Raw genomic sequence first — 22,471 nt, 5'->3', positions numbered from 1 at the left:
AAATAAAAAAAAATAAATCTTTCTCTGCATACACCTACCTTGTCGCGGTGAGAAAGCTTCTTAACGAAAAGGTGTATATCAATAAAGAAACAAAGACATGTATAAAATTCTTAAAACTTTGGGATGGAAAAATTGCCCCCTCTTGAAAAAAATTCTGCGGACGCCCTTGGGAATGCCAGACATTCCACTGGCACGTCCAGGTGTTAAAAATTCTAATAAATCTTCTCGCACAAGGGCTTGCATCCAAAATTATTGGTGGTCCTCCACCAGTACTTCTTGCATAACTTTTTTATGTATCTACCCTTTTTAATAAATTAGATTTCCAGTCACGCCATGTCTGTAATACAAAAAATAATAACAATAATATGAAATTATGTAAAATTAGACAAGAGCTCCTTTTTGGAATGCTTGTCGTGGATGCCTTCATCACTAACTACATTATAAAAATTATTAATGACCTTGTGGTATCATAAATATTTAGAATTAATATGAGAGATAGTGAGAGAAGGAGGAAGAAAGAGAAAAAGAGGTACAAATCTATAATATTTCCGACTAAACGGACTCTGACAGATGCATAATCTCTCTTTCGCAGTGTCTACTGTCTGAAACGTCAAACGTAGATATAATACGATGATGTCTTGTTACGTACAATCGCTCTCATTGCTCTTCCTCGCCGATTCGGAGGCGTACAAACCGGGAAATTCTTTCTCGACATCCGGACTCTCGAAGTCCATTCTCTCCCTCAACAGATGTGCATTTGACACTTTCTTGTTGTGTCAACTCGAAATCTCGAATTTGTTCAAGATAAATCGATTATCGATATCTCTCGCCCCTATCGATTCAGTACAACAGCACTAACCGTTTATAAATTCGCGAGATACTACACGCTGCATACGCTACGTAAAGTTGAGATCTTTTTATATATAAAATAACATGAAACATATATTTAAGGGTCGGCAGTACACCCAGGCAAACTCCGAATTGATATTGGAGACCTCGTGCGGTGACAACGCGAAACTCCGGTTTCAGTGTTGCCAACGCCGAGAAACCAATTCTCGGGTTTTATGTAGTGGTGTATGTCTGTACACGTACATACACCAACTGCATCGCTCACACGGACGCACGTAAGAGAGACAAGGACCGATAATCACGTGTTCTCCTTGTTCATCTACCGTGCCGGTATACGCGAGATGCCGCCTGAAAATGCTTTCTGGCCTTCCGTAGCAGAAAGCAGTAACGTAGCAAGACTAATAAACACCCACTTTTTGGAAATTGTATATATGGTTATGCACATATGTGCATAACGTATATATATAACATATATATATATATATATATATATATTATATAAGGGATATGTTGATATATTCTTGATTTCTTTTTGATTATTGATACTATTGTATAATTTGCTCCAAATACTTATAACGTGAAAGAACGTTGAGTAATGTATAATCAATGCAAGGATGTTCAGTATATCATCCAGTATATAAATTAGAGTTCAAATATATCAATATCAATTTTTTTATAATATATATATATATATATATATATATATATATTAGAATATAGAAAAATGATAAAAAAATATATTTCGGCGATTTAAAAATTTTTTAATATATTGAAAATATTTTTACTACATACACTATATATAAGTGTAAAATAATTCAGAAAATAAATTTAATAAAAATCTACATACCAGCTGTGTGCATGTGTGCAATTGATTTATTACTTGAAATTTATTTACGGAATTATTTTGCATTATATATTTATAGTATGTGTAGTTGTAAAATGATTAAAATATTTTCAATATCAAATTTTTAAGTTTATCGCCTATATAAAAAATATATTTCTATGATTTTCTATATTCCAATATATTATAAAAAAATTGATATTGATATATTTGAACTCAAGTTTTTTACGTGATTAATATTCTTGCATTGAGCCATCATACGTTACTCGTAAGTTCTTTCACGTCATAAGAACTTATGTAGCAGAGAGGAAGAAATGAGAGTTATACAATGTAACATCAATAATCTTATATATTATAATCTTATATATTATATATATATAATATTTCATTTATTTATAAAAAACATTTTATAAATAAGTAAATATTATACAGACAATGTACAAGATGTTCAGTTTGTGCCATAACAAGCTTCAATCAATAATTATTACTCCAATGAGTATAATTCACAATAATTTTTATATAATATAATAAGTATTTGAATATATAAAAATATTTTTAAAAATTTGTTTTAAAATTAATTGAAAAAGAATATTTAAATATTTTTTTATATTTAAAATATTCTTTTCCTCAATTAATCTTAAAAAAAATATTTTTAAATATTTAAAATATTTAAAAATACTATATATTATATAAAAATAATGTTGATTATTATATTGGATTATTAATTGAATGAAGCTAGAGCTTTTAATATGGCTTTTAATACTGCTTGACAAGGAGAGAGCATCATTCCATCTTTGTCTCTCTTACATCGCATATGTAGTAGCGTCCATGTAGGTACAAACACTAAAAAATATTAAATTTAATTTTTTTATTGTTTTGAATAATTTTATCATTAATATACTTATTTCAGAACTATTTCAATTTTTATTTCATACTTATGTTTATATAAATTATAAATTAAAAACATATCAAAAATGTAATACATATTAATAAAATGCAAATACATATAGAAAATTAATTATAAAATGTCATCTTAAAATAGTTTTTATTTTTGTTCTTTATTTACATATGCATACATATACAAAAAAATAAAAATAATATGATAGCCTTTTTGCTAACATTATCTCTCAATATTTGCATCCGTGTGCTCACGTATTAGTGTTTGTACCTACATGGACGCTACTACATATGCGATGTAAGAGAGACAAAGATGGAATGATGCTCTCTCCTTGTCAAGCAGTCAGCATGTTACCACAGAAATTTCCCCTGCTCCTTATGAATCTAGTGAGAATCTTATCGTCCAGATATTTCATAAAATAAGTGACATAACTTCGTGAATTTTTTTTTAATATATTCTTTATATAATAAAGCAGTCCTCTAAAAGGCCGGATTTTACATTTTCGCTCTTAAAAATTTATAATAAATAAAATACGGACTCGCGGCTAACCCAACCTTACCCGTTCCTAGCTGTGCATTCCCCCAAGTTTATTAAAAATTTTTATTTTTATCTTTTTTTCATAAAATAGCTCTTTAGAGGACTACAAATGAGCTTACTGATTAAGAATATCCTAAATTAATAAGATTCATTCAATATTTTCGCTAATATCTGGAAAATAAGAATCCGTAATTCCCGGCCGGCCGATAGGCGTCTCCACCATGTCGCCTGCCGACCCTTAAGATGCGACAAGTAAATGTCAAATGCACACCTGTCAAGAGGAGATGGACTTCGAGAGAGAATGGACATCGAAAGAAAATATGGACGACGAGATGAGAGTCTGCGGATGCCGAAAAAAAATTTTATTGAGATTTGTACACGAATTTTGGCAAGGAGAGATAGCAATATTTTATTTTTATATACATACGATATTAAATATTAAACAGTTTTGTATAGCAAAAATTCGCATATAATAATATAAATAAAAGAAGAAAAATAATAAGTATAATAAAAATTGCTTTATAACAAATAAAATACTAAAAAAATACTTTGATTTAATCATCTGTGCGTAAAAGGTTGACATTGCTGTAATATTTTAATGAATTTATTAATTTTAATAAATATATATAATACTTTCTACTTGATGTAAGATCCAATATCATAAATATAGGCAAAATACGTTATCGATATAAGACTATTGATGCAACTAAATAATTTTAAAATATTTAAATTACTGCATGGAGAAGTGTATGTCTCAAAATATTATACTTTAATTAAATATTTGCATTCTTTATGAATATGAATTTTTATATAATATTGCTTTCTGCATACTTTAAATCTTATCATATACATACAAACATATTCACACACAAACTGACACATATTGAGATGTACGCATCGCATTTTCACTCGAATTCAAAATTATTTTGTTAGTAGTGCTATTCGTAGAACAGAAATATAAGAATATGTTGTCTTGAGGATGTTCATCATTGTTTCGCGATTAACGTAGAAAAATTTTCCACCAGTTAACCGAAACGGAATGCTTGACTTCATTATTGCGAAGTGAATGTCCTTCATCAGCGTTAAAGGAAGCGTAAACCAGGAAGTTGCGTATATCGCATAAAATATACCTTCACTTTCCCTTTGCAACAAATCACCACCATAAGTAAAGGAGTAATTATTATGTCGCTGTCAAGGGAATGTTTCTGAAATTTATATATATTAACAATATTAATAATTTTAAATTAGATTAGCTAAATCTATCTTAGTCTTGCTTAAGTAAGCAATTTGATTGGCAGTGTCTGATTTATATTGTGCGCAACTGAGACATCTTTTTATAAAGCAATGCTTACCTCAAAATTAATCCCTCTTGAAAAATCTTGCACTCTCGGTGAACTGATTTGCGAATGATCAATAGCACATCCTTCAGGAATGCCAGACATTCCACTAGCATCAGGGGTTAAAAATTCTAATAAATCTACTATCTATCAGTGAGCTAACTGACAATCTTGAAGAAGGAGTAATCATTATGTCGCTGTCAAGGGAATGTTTCTGAAATTTATATATATTAACAATAATTAATAATTTTAAATTAGATTAGCTAAATCTATCCTTAGTCTTGCTTAAGTAAGCAATTTGAATTGGCAGTGTCTGATTTATATTGTGCGCAACTGAGACATCTTTTTATAAAGCAATGCTTACCTCAAAATTAATCCCTCTTGAGAAATCTTGCACTCTCGGTGAACTGAATTGCGAATGATCAATAGCTCATCCTTCAGGAATGCCAGACATTCCACTAGCATCAGGGGTTAAAAATTCTAATAAATCTACTATCTATCAGTGAGCTAACTGACAATCTTGAAGAAGGAGTAATTATTATGTCGCTGTTAAGGGAATGTTTCTGAAATTTATATATATTAACAATAATAATAATTTTAAATTAGATTAGCTAAATCTATCTTAGTTTTGCTTAAGTAAGCATTTTGATTGGCAGTGTCTGATTTATATTGTGTGCAACTGAGANATCTTTTTATAAAGCAATGCTTACCTCAAAATTAATCCCTCTTGAGAAATCTTGCACTCTCGGTGAACTGAATTGCGAATGATCAATAGCACATCCTTCAGGAATGCCAGACATTCCACTAGCATCAGGGGTTAAAAATTCTAATAAATCTACTATCTATCAGTGAGCTAACTGACAATCTTGAAGAAGGAGTAATTATTATGTCGCTGTCAAGGGAATGTTTCTGAAATTTATATATATTTACAATATTAATAATTTTAAATTAGATTAGCTAAATCTATCCTAGTCTTGCTTAAGTAAACAATTTGATTGGCAGTGTCTGATTTATATTGTGCGCAACTGAGACATCTTTTTATAAAGCAATGCTTACCTCAAAATTAATCCCTCTTGAGAAATCTTGCACTCTCGGTGAACTGATTTGCGAATGATCAATAGCACATCCTTCAGGAATGCCAGACATTCCACTAGCATCAGGGGTTAAAAATTCTAATAAATCTACTATCTATCAGTGAGCTAACTGACAATCTTGAAGAAGGAGTAATTATTATGTCGCTGTCAAGGGAATGTTTCTGAAATTTATATATATTAACAATAATAATAATTTTAAATTAGATTAGCTAAATCTATCCTAGTCTTGCTTAAGTAAGCAATTTGATTGGCAGTGTCTGATTTATATTGTGCGCAACTGAGACATCTTTTTATAAAGCAATGCTTACCTCAAAATTAATCCCTCTTGAGAAATCTTGCACTCTCGGTGAACTGATTTGCGAATGATCAATAGCACATCCTTCAGGAATGCCAGACATTCCACTAGCATCAGGGGTTAAAAATTCTAATAAATCTACTATCTATCAGTGAGCTAACTGACAATCTTGAAGAAGGAGTAATTATTATGTCGCTGTCAAGGGAATGTTTCTGAAATTTATATATATTAACAATAATAATAATTTTAAATTAGATTAGCTAAATCTATCCTAGTCTTGCTTAAGTAAGCAATTTGATTGGCAGTGTCTGATTTATATTGTGCGCAACTGAGACATCTTTTTATAAAGCAATGCTTACCTCAAAATTAATCCCTCTTGAGAAATCTTGCACTCTCGGTGAACTGATTTGCGAATGATCAATAGCACATCCTTCAGGAATGCCAGAAATTATGTAAAATTAGACAAGAGCTCCTTTTTGGAATGCTTGTCGTGGATGCCTTCATCACTAACTACATTATAAAAATTATTAATGACCTTGTGGTATCATAAATATTTAGAATTAATATGAGAGACAGTGAGAGAAGGAGGAAGGAAGAGAAAAAGAGGTACAAATCTATAATATTTCCGACTAAACGGACCCTGATAGATGCATAACCTCTCTTTCGCAGTGTCTACTGTCTGAAACGTCAAACGTAGATATAATACGATGATGTCTTGTTACGTACAATCGCTCTCATTGCTCTTTCTCGCCGATTCGGAAGCGTACAAACCGGGAAATTCTTTCTCGACATCCGGACTCTCGAAGTCCATTCTCTCCCTCAACAGATGTGCATTTGACACTTGCTTGTTGTGTCAACTCGAAATCTCGAATTTGTTCGAAATAATTCGATTATCGATATCTCTCGCCCCTATCGATTCAGTACAACAGCACTAACCGTTTATAAATTCGCGAGATACTACACGCTGCATACGCTACGTAAAGTTGAGATCTTTTTATATATAAAATAACATGAAACATATATTTAAGATGCGACAAGTAAGTGTCAAATGCACACCTGTCAAGAGGAGATGGACTTCGAGAGAGAATGGACATCGAAAGAAAATATGGACGACGAGATGAGAGTCGGCGGATGCCGAAAAAAAATTATATTGAGATTTGTACACGAATTTTGGCAAGGAGAGATAGCAATATTTTATTTTTATATACATACGATATTAAATATTAAACAGTTTTGTATAGCAAAAATTCGCATATAATAATATAAATAAAAGAAGAAAAATAATAAGTATAATAAAAATTGCTTTATAACAAATAAAATACTAAAAAAATACTTTGATTTAATCATCTGTGCGTAAAAGGTTGACATTGCTGTAATATTTTAATGAATTTATTAATTTTAATAAATATATATAATACTTTCTACTTGATGTAAGATCCAATATCACATAAATATAAGCAAAATACGTTATCGATATAAGACTATTGATGCAACTAAATAATTTTAAAATATTTAAATTACTGCATGGAGAAGTGTATGTCTCAAAATACTTTAATTAAATATTTGCATTCTTTATGAATATGAATTTTTATATAATATTGCTTTCTGCATACTTTAAATCTTATCATATACATACAAACATATTCACACACAAACTGACACATATTGAAATGTACGCATCGCATTTTCACTCGAATTCAAAATTATTTTGTTAGTAGTGCTATACGTAGAACAGAAATATAAGAATATGTTGTCTTGAGGATGTTCATCATTGTTTCGCGATTAACGTAGAAAAATTTTCCACCAGTTAACCGAAACGGAATGCTTAAATTCATTATTGCGAAGTGCATGTCCTTCTTCAGCGTTAAAGGAAGCGTAAACCAGGAAGTTGCGTATATCGCATAAAATATACCTTCACTTTCCCTTTGCAACAAATCACCACCATTAGTAAAGGAGTAATTATTATGTCGCTGTCAAGGGAATGTTTCTGAAATTTATATATATTAACAATATTAATAATTTTAAATTAGATTAGCTAAATCTATCTAGTCTTGCTTAAGTAAGCAATTTGATTGGCAGTGTCTGATTTATATTGTGCGCAACTGAGACATCTTTTTATAAAGCAATGCTTACCTCAAAATTAATCCCTCTTGAAAAATCTTGCACTCTCGGTGAACTGATTTGCGAATGATCAATAGCACATCCTTCAGGAATGCCAGACATTCCACTAGCATCAGGGGTTAAAAATTCTAATAAATCTACTATCTATCAGTGAGCTAACTGACAATCTTGAAGAAGGAGTAATTATTATGTCGCTGTCAAGGGAATGTTTCTGAAATTTATATATATTAACAATATTAATAATTTTAAATTAGATTAGCTAAATCTATCTAGTCTTGCTTAAGTAAGCAATTTGATTGGCAGTGTCTGATTTATATTGTGCGCAACTGAGACATCTTTTTATAAAGCAATGCTTACCTCAAAATTAATCCCTCTTGAGAAATCTTGCACTCTCGGTGAACTGAATTGCGAATGATCAATAGCACATCCTTCAGGAATGCCAGACATTCCACTAGCATCAGGGGTTAAAAATTCTAATAAATCTGCTATCTATCAGTGAGCTAACTGACAATCTTGAAGAAGGAGTAATTATTATGTCGCTGTCAAGGGAATGTTTCTGAAATTTATATATATTAACAATAATAATAATTTTAAATTAGATTAGCTAAATCTATCCTAGTCTTGCTTAAGTAAGCAATTTGATTGGCAGTGTCTGATTTATATTGTGCGCAACTGAGACATCTTTTTATAAAGCAATGCTTACCTCAAAATTAATCCCTCTTGAGAAATCTTGCACTCTCGGTGAACTGATTTGCGAATGATCAATAGCACATCCTTCAGGAATGCCAGAAATTATGTAAAATTAGACAAGAGCTCCTTTTTGGAATGCTTGTCGTGGATGCCTTCATCACTAACTACATTATAAAAATTATTAATGACCTTGTGGTATCATAAATATTTAGAATTAATATGAGAGATAGTGAGAGAAGGAGGAAGGAAGAGAAAAAGAGGTACAAATCTATAATATTTCCGACTAAACGGACTCTGACAGATGCATAATCTCTCTTTCGCAGTGTCTACTGTCTGAAACGTCAAACGTAGATATAATACGATGATGTCTTGTTACGTACAATCGCTCTCATTGCTCTTCCTCGCCGATTCGGAGGCGTACAAACCGGGAAATTCTTTCTCGACATCTGGACTCTCGAAGTCCATTCTCTCCCTCAACAGATGTGCATTTGACACTTGCTTGTTGTGTCAACTCGAAATCTCGAATTTGTTCTAGATAAATCGATTATCGATATCTCTCGCCCCTATCGATTCAGTACAACAGCACTAACCGTTTATAAATTCGCGAGATACTACACGCTGCATACGCTACGTAAAGTTGAGATCTTTTTATATATAAAATAACATGAAATATATATTTAAGATGCGACAAGTAAGTGTCAAATGCCCACCTGTCAAGAGAAGATGGACTTCGAGAGAGAATGGACATCGAAAGAAAATATGGACGACGAGATGAGAGTCTGCGGATGCCGAAAAAAAATTTTATTGAGGTTTGTACACGAATTTTGGCAAGGAGAGATAGCAATATTTTATTTTTATATACATACGATATTAAATATTAAACAGTTTTGTATAGCAAAAATTTGCATATAATAATATAAATAAAAGAAGAAAAATAATAAGTATAATAAAAATTGCTTTATAACAAATAAAATACTAAAAAAATACTTTGATTTAATCATCTGTGCGTAAAAGGTTGACATTGCTGTAATATTTTAATGAATTTATGAATTTTAATAAATATATATAATACTTTCTACTTGATGTAAGATCCAATATCACATAAATATAAGCAAAATATGTTATCGATATAAGACTATTGATGCAACTAAATAATTTTAAAATATTTAAATTACTGCATGGAGAAGTGTATGTCTCAAAATACTTTAATTAAATATTTGCATTCTTTATGATTATGAATTTTTATATAATATTGCTTTCTGCATACTTTAAATCTTATCATATACATACAAACATATTCACACACAAACTGACACATATTGAGATGTACGCATCGCATTTTCACTCGAATTCAAAATTATTTTGTTAGTAGTGCTACTCGTAGAACAGAAATATAAGAATATGTTGTCTTGAGGATGTTCATCATTGTTTCGCGATTAACGTAAAAAAATTTTCCACCAGTTAACCGAAACGGAATGCTTAAATTCATTATTGCGAAGTGCATGTCCTTTATCAGCGTTAAAGGAAGCGTAAACCAGGAAGTTGCGTATATCGCATAAAATATACCTTCACTTTCCCTTTGCAACAAATCACCACCATAAGTAAAGGAGTAATTATTATGTCGCTGTCAAGGGAATGTTTCTGAATATATATTAACAATATTAATAATTTTAAATTAGATTAGCTAAATCTATCCTAGTCTTGCTTAAGTAAGCAATTTGATTGGCAGTGTCTGATTTACATTGTGCGCAACTGAAACATCTTTTTATAAAGCAATGCCTACCTCAAAATTAATCCCTCTTGAAAAATCTTGCACTCTCGGTGAACTGATTTGCGAATGATCAATAGCACATCCTTCAGGAATGCCAGACATTCCACTAGCATCAGGGGTTAAAAATTCTAATAAATCTACTATCTATCAGTGAGCTAACTGACAATCTTGAAGAAGGAGTAATCATTATGTCGCTGTCAAGGGAATGTTTCTGAAATTTATATATATTAACAATATTAATAATTTTAAATTAGATTAGCTAAATCTATCTTAGTCTTGCTTAAGTAAGCAATTTGATTGGCAGTGTCTGATTTATATTGTGCGCAACTGAGACATCTTTTTATAAAGCAATGCTTACCTCAAAATTAATCCCTCTTGAGAAATCTTGCACTCTCGGTGAACTGAATTGCGAATGATCAATAGCACATCCTTCAGGAATGCCAGACATTCCACTAGCATCAGGGGTTAAAAATTCTAATAAATCTACTATCTATCAGTGAGCTAACTGACAATCTTGAAGAAGGAGTAATTATTATGTCGCTGTCAAGGGAATGTTTCTGAAATTTATATATATTAACAATAATAATAATTTTAAATTAGATTAGCTAAATCTATCCTAGTCTTGCTTAAGTAAGCAATTTGATTGGCAGTGTCTGATTTATATTGTGCGCAACTGAGACATCTTTTTATAAAGCAATGCTTACCTCAAAATTAATCCCTCTTGAGAAATCTTGCACTCTCGGTGAACTGATTTGCGAATGATCAATAGCACATCCTTCAGGAATGCCAGAAATTATGTAAAATTAGACAAGAGCTCCTTTTTGGAATGCTTGTCGTGGATGCCTTCATCACTAACTACATTATAAAAATTATTAATGACCTTGTGGTATCATAAATATTTAGAATTAATATGAGAGACAGTGAGAGAAGGAGGAAGGAAGAGAAAAAGAGGTACAAATCTATAATATTTCCGACTAAACGGACCCTGACAGATGCATAACCTCTCTTTCGCAGTGTCTACTGTCTGAAACGTCAAACGTAGATGTAGTACGATGATGTCTTGTTACGTACAATCGCTCGCATTGCTCTTTCTCGCCGATTCGGAAGCGTACAAACCGGGAAATTCTTTCTCGACATCCGGACTCTCGAAGTCCATTCTCTCCCTCAACAGATGTGCATTTGACACTTGCTTGTTGTGTCAACTCGAAATCTCGAATTTGTTCGAAATAATTCGATTATCGATATCTCTCGCCCCTATCGATTCAGTACAACAGCACTAACCGTTTATAAATTCGCGAGATACAGGGTTTTCCGGAAAGTAATGCGTCGCATTTTTTTGTGACGCGACTATACATCGCAGAGCGATGGGACCGGTTGGGGAGGAAGGGGGGTACCCTTAGCTTTCCAACGGTAGGTCGCTCAATTGTTTCCATGCGCTTGGAGGGTTAGGACGGCTTATTCTGTGAACCTCTGCTTAGTGGTCGCGTCGAACTTGTGATGGAGAGAACGATAGAGCAACGCTATGCGATAAAGTTTTGCGTGAAGCTGGACAAGACGCCGCTGGAAACTTTTGAAATGCTCAAGAAAGTTTTCGGGGACGATTGCCTTTCCAAATCGCAGTCAAACAGATGGCACAAGATGTTTAGAGAAGGTCGGAAGGAGGTCGCCGACGAGGCCCGCGCAGGACGCCCGTCAACATCGCGAACGGACGACAATGTGACTCGTGTGCGCCAATTATTGAATTCAGACCGTCGAATTCAACAATCGTTTTCGGCAAGTTCAATAATTCCGACATTAAGCGAACATTCATTCGACGGTACTACACGCTGCATACGCTACGTAAAGTTGAGATCTTTTTATATATAAAATAACATGAAATATATATTTAAGATGCGACAAGTAAGTGTCAAATGCACACCTGTCAAGAGGAGATGGACTTCGAGAGAGAATGGACATCGAAAAAAAATATGGACGACGAGATGAGAGTCTGCGGATGCCGAAAAAAAATTTTATTGAGATTTGTACACGAATTTTGGCAAGGAGAGATAGCAATATTTTATTTTTATATACATACGATATTAAATATTAAACAGTTTTGTATAGCAAAAATTCGCATATAATAATATAAATAAAAGAAGAAAAATAATAAGTATAATAAAAATTACTTTATAACAAATAAAATACTAAAAAAATACTTTGATTTAATCATCTGTGTGTAAAAGGTTGACATTGCTGTAATATTTTAATGAATTTATTAATTTTAATAAATATATATAATACTTTCTACTTGATGTAAGATCCAATATCACATAAATATAAGCAAAATACGTTATCGATATAAGACTATTGATGCAACTAAATAATTTTAAAATATTTAAATTACTGCATGGAGAAGTGTATGTCTCAAAATACTTTAATTAAATATTTGCATTCTTTATGAATATGAATTTTTATATAATATTGCTTTCTGCATACTTTAAATCTTATCATATACATACAAACATGTTCACACACAAACTGACACATATTGAGATGTACGCATCGCATTTTCACTCGAATTCAAAATTATTTTGTTAGTAGTGCTACTCGTAGAACAGAAATATAAGAATATGTTGTCTTAAGGATGTTCATCATTGTTTTGCGATTAACGTAGAAAAATTTTCCACCAGTTAACCGAAACGGAATGCTTGACTTCATCATTGCGAAGTGAATGTCCTTCATCAGCGTTAAAGGAAGCGTATACCAAGACGATGCGTATATCGCATCAAATATACCTTCACTTTCCCTTTGCAACAAATCACCACCATAAGTAAATATCATTGCTTCTATTAAATAAAAGATTACATCTAGAGCATTTTTCACTACTTCAATGTAATTGTTTTCCATTAGGCAGCAAATTATACGTAATCCTAAATGTAAATCTTTGTTTTAGAAATAGAATAGGCGACAAAATATATTTAATGTAACATGTACGATTAATTTTATAAATAAAATAAAAAAAAAGTATATATATATATATATATATATAATATTTATATATTTATTATAAATATATATCTATTTTTAAATATATATATTTTTTATATAAGTTAATTACATTATATTTACATTATGCAGTATATTTACATTTTAAATAAATTCATGCCATAAAAAAAATAAAATTTTTTCATATATTACCTATGAATGCAAGCACAATCGTCACCGTCACGAGTTCGATTAGTATAAAAAGATTGAAGGAGTCTTCCAAATTTTGATAAAATTCTATTAGCTTGCTGTGCCTGTTAATCAGGCCAATGAATTCTTTTCGATAATTTGCCTCTGTGTTTGGCTTGTTTGCGAATGTCTGAAATTTGTTTTTGAGCACCTCGAGCTGACCAGCGAGATGCATGGTGACGTTAAAGAAAAAACTACTTTCGATAAATAGCGCCGAACACCCTATAACTCCTTGCACAAGTTGAATGGCAAGGATTATAACATATTGCGAACCAGTAATCGATTTACTCAATTGGTCACATGGAATCAAGAATATCCAATTTGTTGTATTAGCTGCCACCATGATAATACAAAATATAAAAATAATGTTGCTTATGTAACATCTCAATATACAATTGAATTTAAGAAATTGAGCAAATGAAAAATAATAATATACCGATAAATATAGAAACAATTTTTATACCATTCAATAAATTCGAATCCGTGAAGAATATCTGCTTCAGATTTTTAAATAGGACTACTAATGTGTAAACAGAAAAACGTCCAGCGATCGAATATAGTAACATAAAAGTCAGTACTCTGGCTATATAAGCATATTTTTTCATAATCTTTCGAGTTTCCTTGTCATTCTTAACAGACAGCCAATCGTCGATAGCACCATTAATGTTTATATTTAGTTTTTTTTGACTGAGACCGATACACAGATATTTCATGATTGCAAGCATCACGCCCACGCCAAATAGTAGATTTTCTATGCCTGTATTTACGTTCTGATTGCTCGATGTAAGATCCAACATCATATAGGGTATTATCATAATCTAAATAATAATTTTTTGACTTAAAAGTTTATGTACGTGTGCGTAAATATTGATAAGCATAACAATAAGAAACAACTTTTGTAGTTTATAATAAAGCATAAAATAGCAGATAGAAATTAAAATGAAAATTAGTAAAAAAAGAAATCTATTTTTTCACTATTATAAATAAAATCTTGAAACTATTTTGCATATGTCAATTCTCTTTTCTTATATATATTTCATTCAGCTGACATGCATTAACGTACCAGCGCAATAAGACAGAAGCCCCATCGTGTCCTCGTGAATAGCGTCTGCGTTTGCAGTGGCCACATGCCGTGTATTCGTGAGAATATTCTATCAATGGAGAAGACATAGGCGATGTCGTCGTTCCAACGTTCGGTCGACATGATGGGATAGAAACACCTCGAATGACTGCCCCATTCGAAAGCACTTTGTTCAGTAGTTGTAAATAAAATTTTGTCAATTTAATGTCATTCAATTTATAGTTATTTCATCAAGCATTCTCGTGAATTATCAACCGTGTGTCGTTAACTTATTACCTCGATTAACTTAATATTTTATAGTCTGTACTGTGAACTAATTACCTCGATGAACCTAATATTTATTAAGGGAGGGGTATGCTAATTTCGATGGAAAAAAAGCATGTTTTTTACGATTTTTTTTGGCGAAACAGATAATGTTACTTTATTTATTCAATTTCCATGTAATAATACAACATTTGAAGAGTAACTTGCTAAATTTTCATCGAAAAATATCGAAAAATACGCGAGTGACAACGAATTTCCGGAGGCGCTCCTAAAAAAAGTGGTTTGGCGGTGATATCATAACTCGTAGTAGAATTATCTGAAACCAAAAAATAAAACTGCATTCGTTAAAGGAGATGTTTTTCGAGGGTAACGCTGGGAGAAATTTTTTTTTTTTTATTTTCCCCCCCTTTAATTTTTCCCCAAAAACCCCCCAAATTTTTTTAAAAAAAATTAAAAAAAAATTTTTTTAAAAAAATTTTTTCCTATTAAAATTTTTTTTCCTTTTTTTCCCCCCCCAAAAAAAAATTTTTTTTAAAATTTTTTCCCCCCCCCCCCCCCCCCCTTTTTTTTTTTTTTTTTTTTTTCCCCCAAAAAAAAAGGGGGTTTGGGGGGGTTTTTGGGGGGGTTTTTTAAAAAAAAACCCCCTTTTCCCAATTTGAAATTTTTTTTAAAAATTTTTTTTTTTTAAAAAACTTTTTTTTAAAAAAAAAAGGGGGGAAAAACCGGGGAAAACCCCTTTTTTTTAAAAAAATTTTAAGGGGGGGAAAAAAAAAAAAATTTTTTTTGGGGGGGGGGGAAAAAAAATTTGGAAAAAAAAATTTTGGGGGTTTTTTTTCCCCCCCCCCTTTTTTTTTTTCCCCCCCCCCCCCCTTTAAAAAAAGGGGAAAAAATTTTTTTTCCCCCCCCCCCCTTTTCCCAAAAAAAAAAAAAACCCCCCCCCCCAAAAAGTTTTCCCTAATTTCCCCCTTTTTTTTTAAAAAAAAAAAATTTTTTTTTTTTGGGGGGGTTTTTTTTTTTTTTTTTTTTTTTTGGGGGGTTTTTTTTTGGGGCCCCCAATTTTTTTTTTTAAAATTTAAAATTTTCCCCCCAAAAAAAAATTTTTTTCCCCCCCCCTTTTTTTTTTCCCCCCTTCCCCAAACCCCCTTTTTTCCCCCTTTTTTTTTTTTTTTTCCCCCCCCGGGGGGGGCCCCCCCTTTTTTCCCTTTTTTTTAAAAAAATTTTTTTTTCCCCTTTTTTTTAAAAAAAAATTTTCCCAAAACCCAAAACCCAAAAACCCCCATTTTTTTTTTTTTCCCAAAAACCCCCTTTTTTTAATTTGGGGCCCCTTTTCCCCCCCAAAAAAATTTTTTCCCCCCCCCTTTTTTTTGGGGGGGGGTTTTTTTTTTAAAAAAAAAAAAATTTTTTTTAAAAAAAAAGGAAAAAAAAAAAATTTTTGGGTTTTGGGGGGCCCTTTTTTGGGAAAATTTTCCCAAAAAGGGGGGGGGTTTTTTTTTTTTTTTTCCCCCAAAAAAATCGCTGCAACACCCCCCAACCCTTTTTTTTTCCCCCTTTAAAAAGGGGGGGGTTTTTTTTTTTCCCGCGGCCCCTTTTTGGCCCCCCCCAAAACCCCCCGGGGGGGCCCGGGGGGGGGGGGTTTTTTTTTGGGTTTTAAGGGTGGGGGGTTTTTTTTTCATTTTTTAAAAAATTGGGGGCCAATTTTTTTTTTTTTTAATTTTTTTTTTTTTTTCCCCAAAAATTTTTTTTTTTTTTTGGGGGGGGGGTTTTAACTTTTTTTAAAAAAAAAAAAGGGAAAAAAAAAAGAAAAAAAAAAAAAAAAAAAAAAAGGACGAGACGTTTTTACAAAAAAGCCCTCGAGACAGAAAAAAGAATAATAACACGTGTGAAAAAGATTAGGTGAGAAGATTCTCGAATGTCAAGAAGATAGGCGACAAGAGATGCAGCGGGAGATGGCGGAGCAGTTGACGGCCATACGGAGATCGATCGAGGCGATCGGGAGTGACCGATATGGAGAAGACCGTGACGACGATCGGCGCCGCCCGCGTTCGCGCCAGCGTTCGCGTTCGCGCCCGCGAGCGCGCTCGGCAAGCCGTGATCCGCCGGCCAGTGGAATATGTTGGTATCACTGGCGATTCGGACCGAGCGCTCGACAATGCAGGCCGCCCTGCTCGATGCAACAACCGGGAAACGCGGGGGCCGGTCGCTAGTGGCGGCGAGTGACTCAGGCCACGGGGCGCGTCGCCTGTTCGTGACCGACGCGAACACAAAAGTGAGTTTTCTAATTGACACGGGCGCGGATCTCTGCGTGTATCCTCGGAAAATGGTTCGGGGACCGCGACAGAGATCGACCTACGAGCTTTCGGCCGCGAACGGCACACCAATATGTACATACGGGACAGAAACATTAGTTTTAAATTTTGGATTACGACGTGCATTTTTGTGGCGATTCGTGATCGCGGACGTTTCGCGACCTATAATCGGCGCCGATTTTCTGGCGCATTACGGACTCCTCGTCGATCTGCGAAATGCGCCAGAAAATCGGCGCCGATTATAGGTCGCGAAACGTCCGCGATCACGAATCGCCACAAAAATGCACGTCGTAATCCAAAATTTAAAACTAATGTTTCTGTCCCGTATGTACATATTGGTGTGCCGTTCGCGGCCGAAAGCTCGTAGGTCGATCTCTGTCGCGGTCCCCGAACCATTTTCCGAGGATACACGCAGAGATCCGCGCCCGTGTCAATTAGAAAACTCACTTTTGTGTTCGCGTCGGTCACGAACAGGCGACGCGCCCCGTGGCCTGAGTCACTCGCCGCCACTAGCGACCGGCCCCCGCGTTTCCCGGTTGTTGCATCGAGCAGGGCGGCCTGCATTGTCGAGCGCTCGGTCCGAATCGCCAGTGATACCAACATATTCCACTGGCCGGCGGATCACGGCTTGCCGAGCGCGCTCGCGGGCGCGAACGCGAACGCTGGCGCGAACGCGGGCGGCGCCGATCGTCGTCACGGTCTTCTCCATATCGGTCACTCCCGATCGCCTCGATCGATCTCCGTATGGCCGTCAACTGCTCCGCCATCTCCCGCTGCATCTCTAGTCGCATCTGCGTCATTCGCAGCTCCATTTTCGCCTCCAGAGACATCGGGTCGCACGCGCTCTGACCCTGAGGAGCGGCGAATCTCGTCGTCTCCGCCACCTGGAACACCGGCGCCCGGGAAGCCTCCACGATCGCGTCCGCGATATCCGCCAGTTGCTCGGGCGTATCCGCCGTACGCGTTATTAAATGCGGCTGAAGGTGAGCTGGCAACCGACTCAGCCAGATCGTCCGCAACACCTGGTCGCCAACCACGTTCCCGGCAAGACCGCGAAGGTGGCGTAAAAATTGCGATGGCTTTCGATCGCCAATCTCCTCGTGTTCAAGGAGCCTTCGAGTCTTGTGCTCCTGCGACAGACTTAGTCGCTTAACAAGCTCGGTTTTCAACGTCTCGTACGCGCGCTCCGGGGGCGGATTCATAATTATATCGCGCACTTCGGTGGTATAACGCGGTCCGAGGGCACTCAACGCGTACCCGAACTTCGTCGCGTCGACCGTAATTCCGGCGGCCTGGAAACTCCGGTCGACGATGTTAAACCAGAGCTCCGGATCCGTCGGCGTGAACTCTGGCATTCGCATGCCCACTCGACTCACCTCGGGGGCAGGCAAATAATACCCCGGTGGCTGCTCCGCCCGGGCCGACTGCATCGCACTCAGGTGCGAATTCGGCGCCTGAATCCCCGGCCGCTCGAGTGCCCGCGCCTCCGGCTCCACGCGTGGAATAGCGTCTTCGCCGTCTCGCATCACCGGCATGTCACTCCTTTTCCGTCCTCACACACTAGACACTCGATCGCGAAACTATCCCTGCACTTCGCGTATGCACGATCACGTCGGGGTCACCACTTTAATATTCGTTTATGTCCCGAGTTCTTATGCACCGGTGCAGGCGAGGATCTGTGTGTCAGTGGGTTAATGATCAAAATCGGTTTTTTATGAGAACTGTTATAATTGCTGCGTTTGAGTTCGCTACAGAATATTCGCGGTATACGTCCGCACGCGACAGCAGTCGGAAACCGAATCTTCTGATCACGCGTTACATTTTCTCTTGTCGCCTATCTTCTTGACATTCGAGAATCTTCTCACCTAATCTTTTTCACACGTGTTATTATTCTTTTTTCTGTCTCGATGCTAGTTGTCAAACGTCTCGTCTGTTATGTTTTCTCTTTACTGGTTTATTTTGTCTCGTTTCTGTTTTCGTCCTTTTGTATGTCTCTAATTATACCCGGGGAATATGTGACGATATTATCGCCACACGGTTTTGGTCGTTGTAACAACTACTGTCTTGTTTACCAGATCACGCAGACGCGTTCCCATGCGTTTCTGCACATGTCCTACGCATTCCTTTTTATTTATTACAAAATCTTCACCATAAGGGTTTGCGTCAATAACGCCGCTGTACGTCTTCGAATCGCCATCTCCAATGTAATTACGATATTTCACCCCAAGAGTTTCCAAAGATCGTTGGAACATTTCTACGATTGCTGCTACCTCCATGTTTCCAGACGGTCCGACGTGGTTGGCTTTGCATTCTCCGCTACTAACATGTTCTTTGTGCCACTCTTCATATTCAGCAGTACTGGATTTATTTTCCCAAGTTTTACATCGTTGGCAGAAGCTGCTTTTTACTAAAATGTCAAATACTTTGCCAGTATGAAATCCAATGAGAGAAGCAACGCCAAATAACGAAGCAAACCCTCTTTTCTTCCATGTGCCGTCGCCTGATACAGTAACTTCTGTTGTTTCTTCTAAATTATGCGTTTTACACATTTCTTTTTTTCCTTCTTCTACGGCCGATGCAAAAAACTTCTTGGCAACATTTGTTGTATATTCACACATTTCATCTACATACTTATTATATACTCTTTTCGTTAAAAAAGCACTAGCCAAGTCCATTAGTCCACACAATTTATTGTACCCGGCTAAGCCTAAGCCTAATACTCGCATTGCAAAAGCGAATCTTAAATTGACATCGTATTTTCCAGAATCTATTGTAGAAGATGGAATATAATGAGGCGATGCACAGCTTTTGCATGTCATTTTGATATTAAAACCGAGTCCTTCTTTTTTGCATGATGTGAAATTGACTTCTCCATCACACTTTTTACATTTCACTATAGTAGAGATTGTTGAAAAAACCAAAACAAAATCTACTATCCTATAATGTTTTTGGAGATCTTCTTCTATTTCAATAGCGGGACGATTTTTAATTTTTTTCGACGACGAGATGCCAGCTGTTACTTCATCGTTTTTACGCTTTTGTGGCTGTATTATTTTTTTTACTCGGTTCAAATACTTTTTACCGTATTTACGATCATCTCTAGTCACTTTTCGAGGCATTTTTAATAATAATAAATACACTCAGTAACAGTTCAAACACAAACACAGTTCAAAATGCCCGAAAATTCAACGAACTCGAACGATAACAGTCAAATTTTTCGACTCACTTTCTACCGTTTAACACGACATACAGCGAGCAACTGATGTATATACCATGTTTTCAATGCACACAAGGCTGCCTAAAAAGACGCTTTCAGCAATAAAGGAATTTAGGGGTTAGGAATGAATACAATAGCGTGCCACGTCAGCGCGCCGCACACCGGTCGAGGAGGTAGAGAAATACGGCTCGGAGCAACGGTCCTTTAAACGTTCATAACTTCTTTACTTTTGCTCCGATCGACTTGAAATTTTGACTGAATATTCTTCAGATGTTGCGCATTCATTTAAAAAAATTAAAAAAAATGTCCAAAAAATATTTTAAATAGCATACCCCCCCCTTAACCTGTACTTTGTACTCTTTTTAGGCAGGTAAGATAAGTGTGAAAAAATATCGATGTCTCTACACTGCCAATTCATGCGTAACAGCAAAGAATTTGATAAGAAACGTATATATTTTTATCCACGTGTCGATTAGTGCTCGGAATTAGTTGCTCTTTTCGAGCCGATTTCGCGAGCGACGGGGTAGATCCCCCCACTACCGTCGAGGCTCGACGGCGGAGTCGTCGTTACTCCGGGCAACGCTATATCTCAGGAGCGTCGCTAAACATGTTAAGTTGTACCTTCCGCCAAATCGTCATTATTATTACACAATTTATATTTTTGTTAAATAATAACTGAATATTTTTTAATCATTTTAATCATTAAAATGTAGAAATATGCCTATTGACATTGATTTGGTTACAATGGTGGTAAATATAAACATTCATTCTTCGATTATGCTATATTCTTTTCTAATGTTTGGCAAAAAACATTATCGATATATCATACAAGTTTGTTGATGCGTATACAAAATGAAATAAATAATGAAAAGAAAATTATGCGCACAATCGAAGATACCTCAGTCACAATTTAAAACCGTGTGTGATCAACCGTATTATTCCTTATTCTTTCATCTTTACTCTGAGGACGAAGAGGTAGGAGCCTGTAGCTTTCAAGATCTCTTTGAAGGAAAATTAATTTATAGGTAGGCATTTTCCGGTTGTTATTTGATGAGAAATCATTCCTCGAAACATTACCATTGGCAGATTTTTCATTATTTTCACGTCGAAATCGTACCACTGATTGTCGTAAGCACTATACGCGATTTTTTCTACTTATAGATTTCAATTGATGCCAGCGTAGCAATAGAAGTACAGTCGCACTAGAATATTCAAAATCAAGACATGTTTGATCACTGCGATTTTATTATTTATTGTAATGTTAACGAAATTAACAATTGCATGCCTGAAAGTAAATCTTAAAATATTATATATAAATATGTTGGCATTTATTTGTTGGGCTCGACTTATTTAGTTATCCGTCGTCCGTCTTGTTATTGCGGGCATGTATTAGTATAAGGCATTGTCTCGGTATTTACATTCTTTTGTATTGTATGTCTTCCGTACATGTTCATCCGTTCGTCGTCTGAGATTTTTGTCGAATTCGTGTCCTCGCGTGATTGGCGCGATTTGAAGCGTCGGTTATTTTGACGACGGTATATAAGACGACCGCCCGATCGAGAGGCGCGCTTATTATTGATTCTTCTCCGCGTAATAAACAGTTTTCAACGCATCAAGAGTATTTTATTTCAAATATCACTCGCCCAACAGTTTATCAGAAGTGGGATTCGTTCACGTGTCAATTACTTGGAAAAAAAAAGGAGAAAAGTGCATAATGAGTACGCCGGGTAATAATTTCACGGTGATGGAATTGAAATCGGCTTTACGGGCGAAAGGGCTGCCGTCGGGAGGAGCGAAAGCGGAGTTGATCCAGAGGCTCGAGAAGATCGGCGATCCGGGCGTGTGGGCCGAATTGAACAAGCAACCAGAGGGGCGGCGTTCAGCGGGTGCCTCGCGTTTGGAAATGGAGAGTGAGATGGGAGAGACCCTTGCGGAGGACGACCTTCTGGAGGAGTTT

The 22,471-nt window shown here is 35.4% G+C and overlaps 2 protein-coding genes and 3 long non-coding RNA genes across 8 annotated transcripts; all 5 read right to left on the bottom strand.

Annotated features, from left to right (window-relative positions):
- Positions 1 to 3,898: 3,898 nt before the first annotated feature.
- LOC114933687 (odorant receptor 10-like) lies at positions 3,899 to 14,850 on the bottom strand. Its single transcript, XM_085488469.1, has 5 exons — positions 14,710 to 14,850; positions 14,110 to 14,464; positions 13,611 to 13,979; positions 13,208 to 13,342; positions 3,899 to 4,255 (listed from the first exon to the last, which is right to left on the bottom strand). The coding sequence occupies exons 1-5, from the start codon at positions 14,848 to 14,850 to the stop codon at positions 4,047 to 4,049; spliced, it is 1,209 nt and encodes a 402-aa protein (XP_085344595.1). The 3' UTR covers positions 3,899 to 4,046.
- Positions 4,992 to 6,899, bottom strand: LOC114934433 (uncharacterized). Of its 3 annotated transcripts, none has more exons than XR_014926065.1 (6): positions 6,491 to 6,899; positions 6,211 to 6,361; positions 5,865 to 6,063; positions 5,519 to 5,717; positions 5,173 to 5,371; positions 4,992 to 5,025 (listed from the first exon to the last, which is right to left on the bottom strand). It is a non-coding gene; the product is annotated as an uncharacterized LOC114934433 (long non-coding RNA). The 3 variants fall into 3 exon arrangements; XR_014926067.1 differs by having other exon boundaries at positions 6,508 to 6,899; XR_014926066.1 differs by having other exon boundaries at positions 6,578 to 6,899.
- On the bottom strand, positions 7,385 to 9,108 carry LOC114933688 (uncharacterized). Its single transcript, XR_014926075.1, has 5 exons — positions 9,043 to 9,108; positions 8,676 to 8,826; positions 8,330 to 8,528; positions 7,985 to 8,183; positions 7,385 to 7,838 (listed from the first exon to the last, which is right to left on the bottom strand). It is a non-coding gene; the product is annotated as an uncharacterized LOC114933688 (long non-coding RNA).
- LOC114933690 (uncharacterized) lies at positions 10,146 to 11,706 on the bottom strand. Of its 2 annotated transcripts, XR_014926073.1 has the most exons (6): positions 11,550 to 11,706; positions 11,418 to 11,457; positions 11,138 to 11,288; positions 10,792 to 10,990; positions 10,446 to 10,644; positions 10,146 to 10,303 (listed from the first exon to the last, which is right to left on the bottom strand). It is a non-coding gene; the product is annotated as an uncharacterized LOC114933690 (long non-coding RNA). The 2 variants fall into 2 exon arrangements; XR_014926074.1 differs by lacking the exon at positions 11,418 to 11,457 and having other exon boundaries at positions 11,550 to 11,704.
- A 2,700-nt stretch (positions 14,851 to 17,550) lies between the features above and the next one.
- Positions 17,551 to 19,089, bottom strand: LOC114936180 (uncharacterized). The gene has a single exon (XM_029309282.2). The coding sequence runs from the start codon at positions 18,830 to 18,832 to the stop codon at positions 17,807 to 17,809; it is 1,026 nt and encodes a 341-aa protein (XP_029165115.1). The 5' UTR covers positions 18,833 to 19,089; the 3' UTR covers positions 17,551 to 17,806.
- Positions 19,090 to 22,471: the final 3,382 nt, after the last annotated feature.

The sequence above is a fragment of the Nylanderia fulva genome, unplaced genomic scaffold (genome assembly GCF_048542155.1).
Source record: "Nylanderia fulva isolate GAGA-0341 unplaced genomic scaffold, ASM4854215v1 Scaffold7, whole genome shotgun sequence".
NCBI classification, from domain to species: domain Eukaryota; kingdom Metazoa; phylum Arthropoda; class Insecta; order Hymenoptera; family Formicidae; genus Nylanderia; species Nylanderia fulva.
The sequence above is the reverse complement of the archived record's forward strand: the minus strand, read 5'-3'. Positions and strand labels throughout refer to the sequence as shown.

What these genes read in the sequence shown, in the direction of transcription:
- LOC114933687 (XM_085488469.1), bottom strand. Translation starts at nt 14,850, where the DNA reads ATGTCGACCGAACGTTGGAACGACGACATCGCCTATGTCTTCTCCATT. An exon ending in GCTTCTGTCTTATTGCGCTG is followed by an intron (nt 14,465 to 14,709) that starts GTACGTTAATGC and finishes ATTATTATTTAG; the next exon opens with ATTATGATAATACCCTATAT. An exon ending in GATTGTGCTTGCATTCATAG is followed by an intron (nt 13,343 to 13,610) that starts GTAATATATGAA and finishes ATTTACATTTAG; the next exon opens with GATTACGTATAATTTGCTGC.
- LOC114936180 (XM_029309282.2), bottom strand. Translation starts at nt 18,832, where the DNA reads ATGCCGGTGATGCGAGACGGCGAAGACGCTATTCCACGCGTGGAGCCG.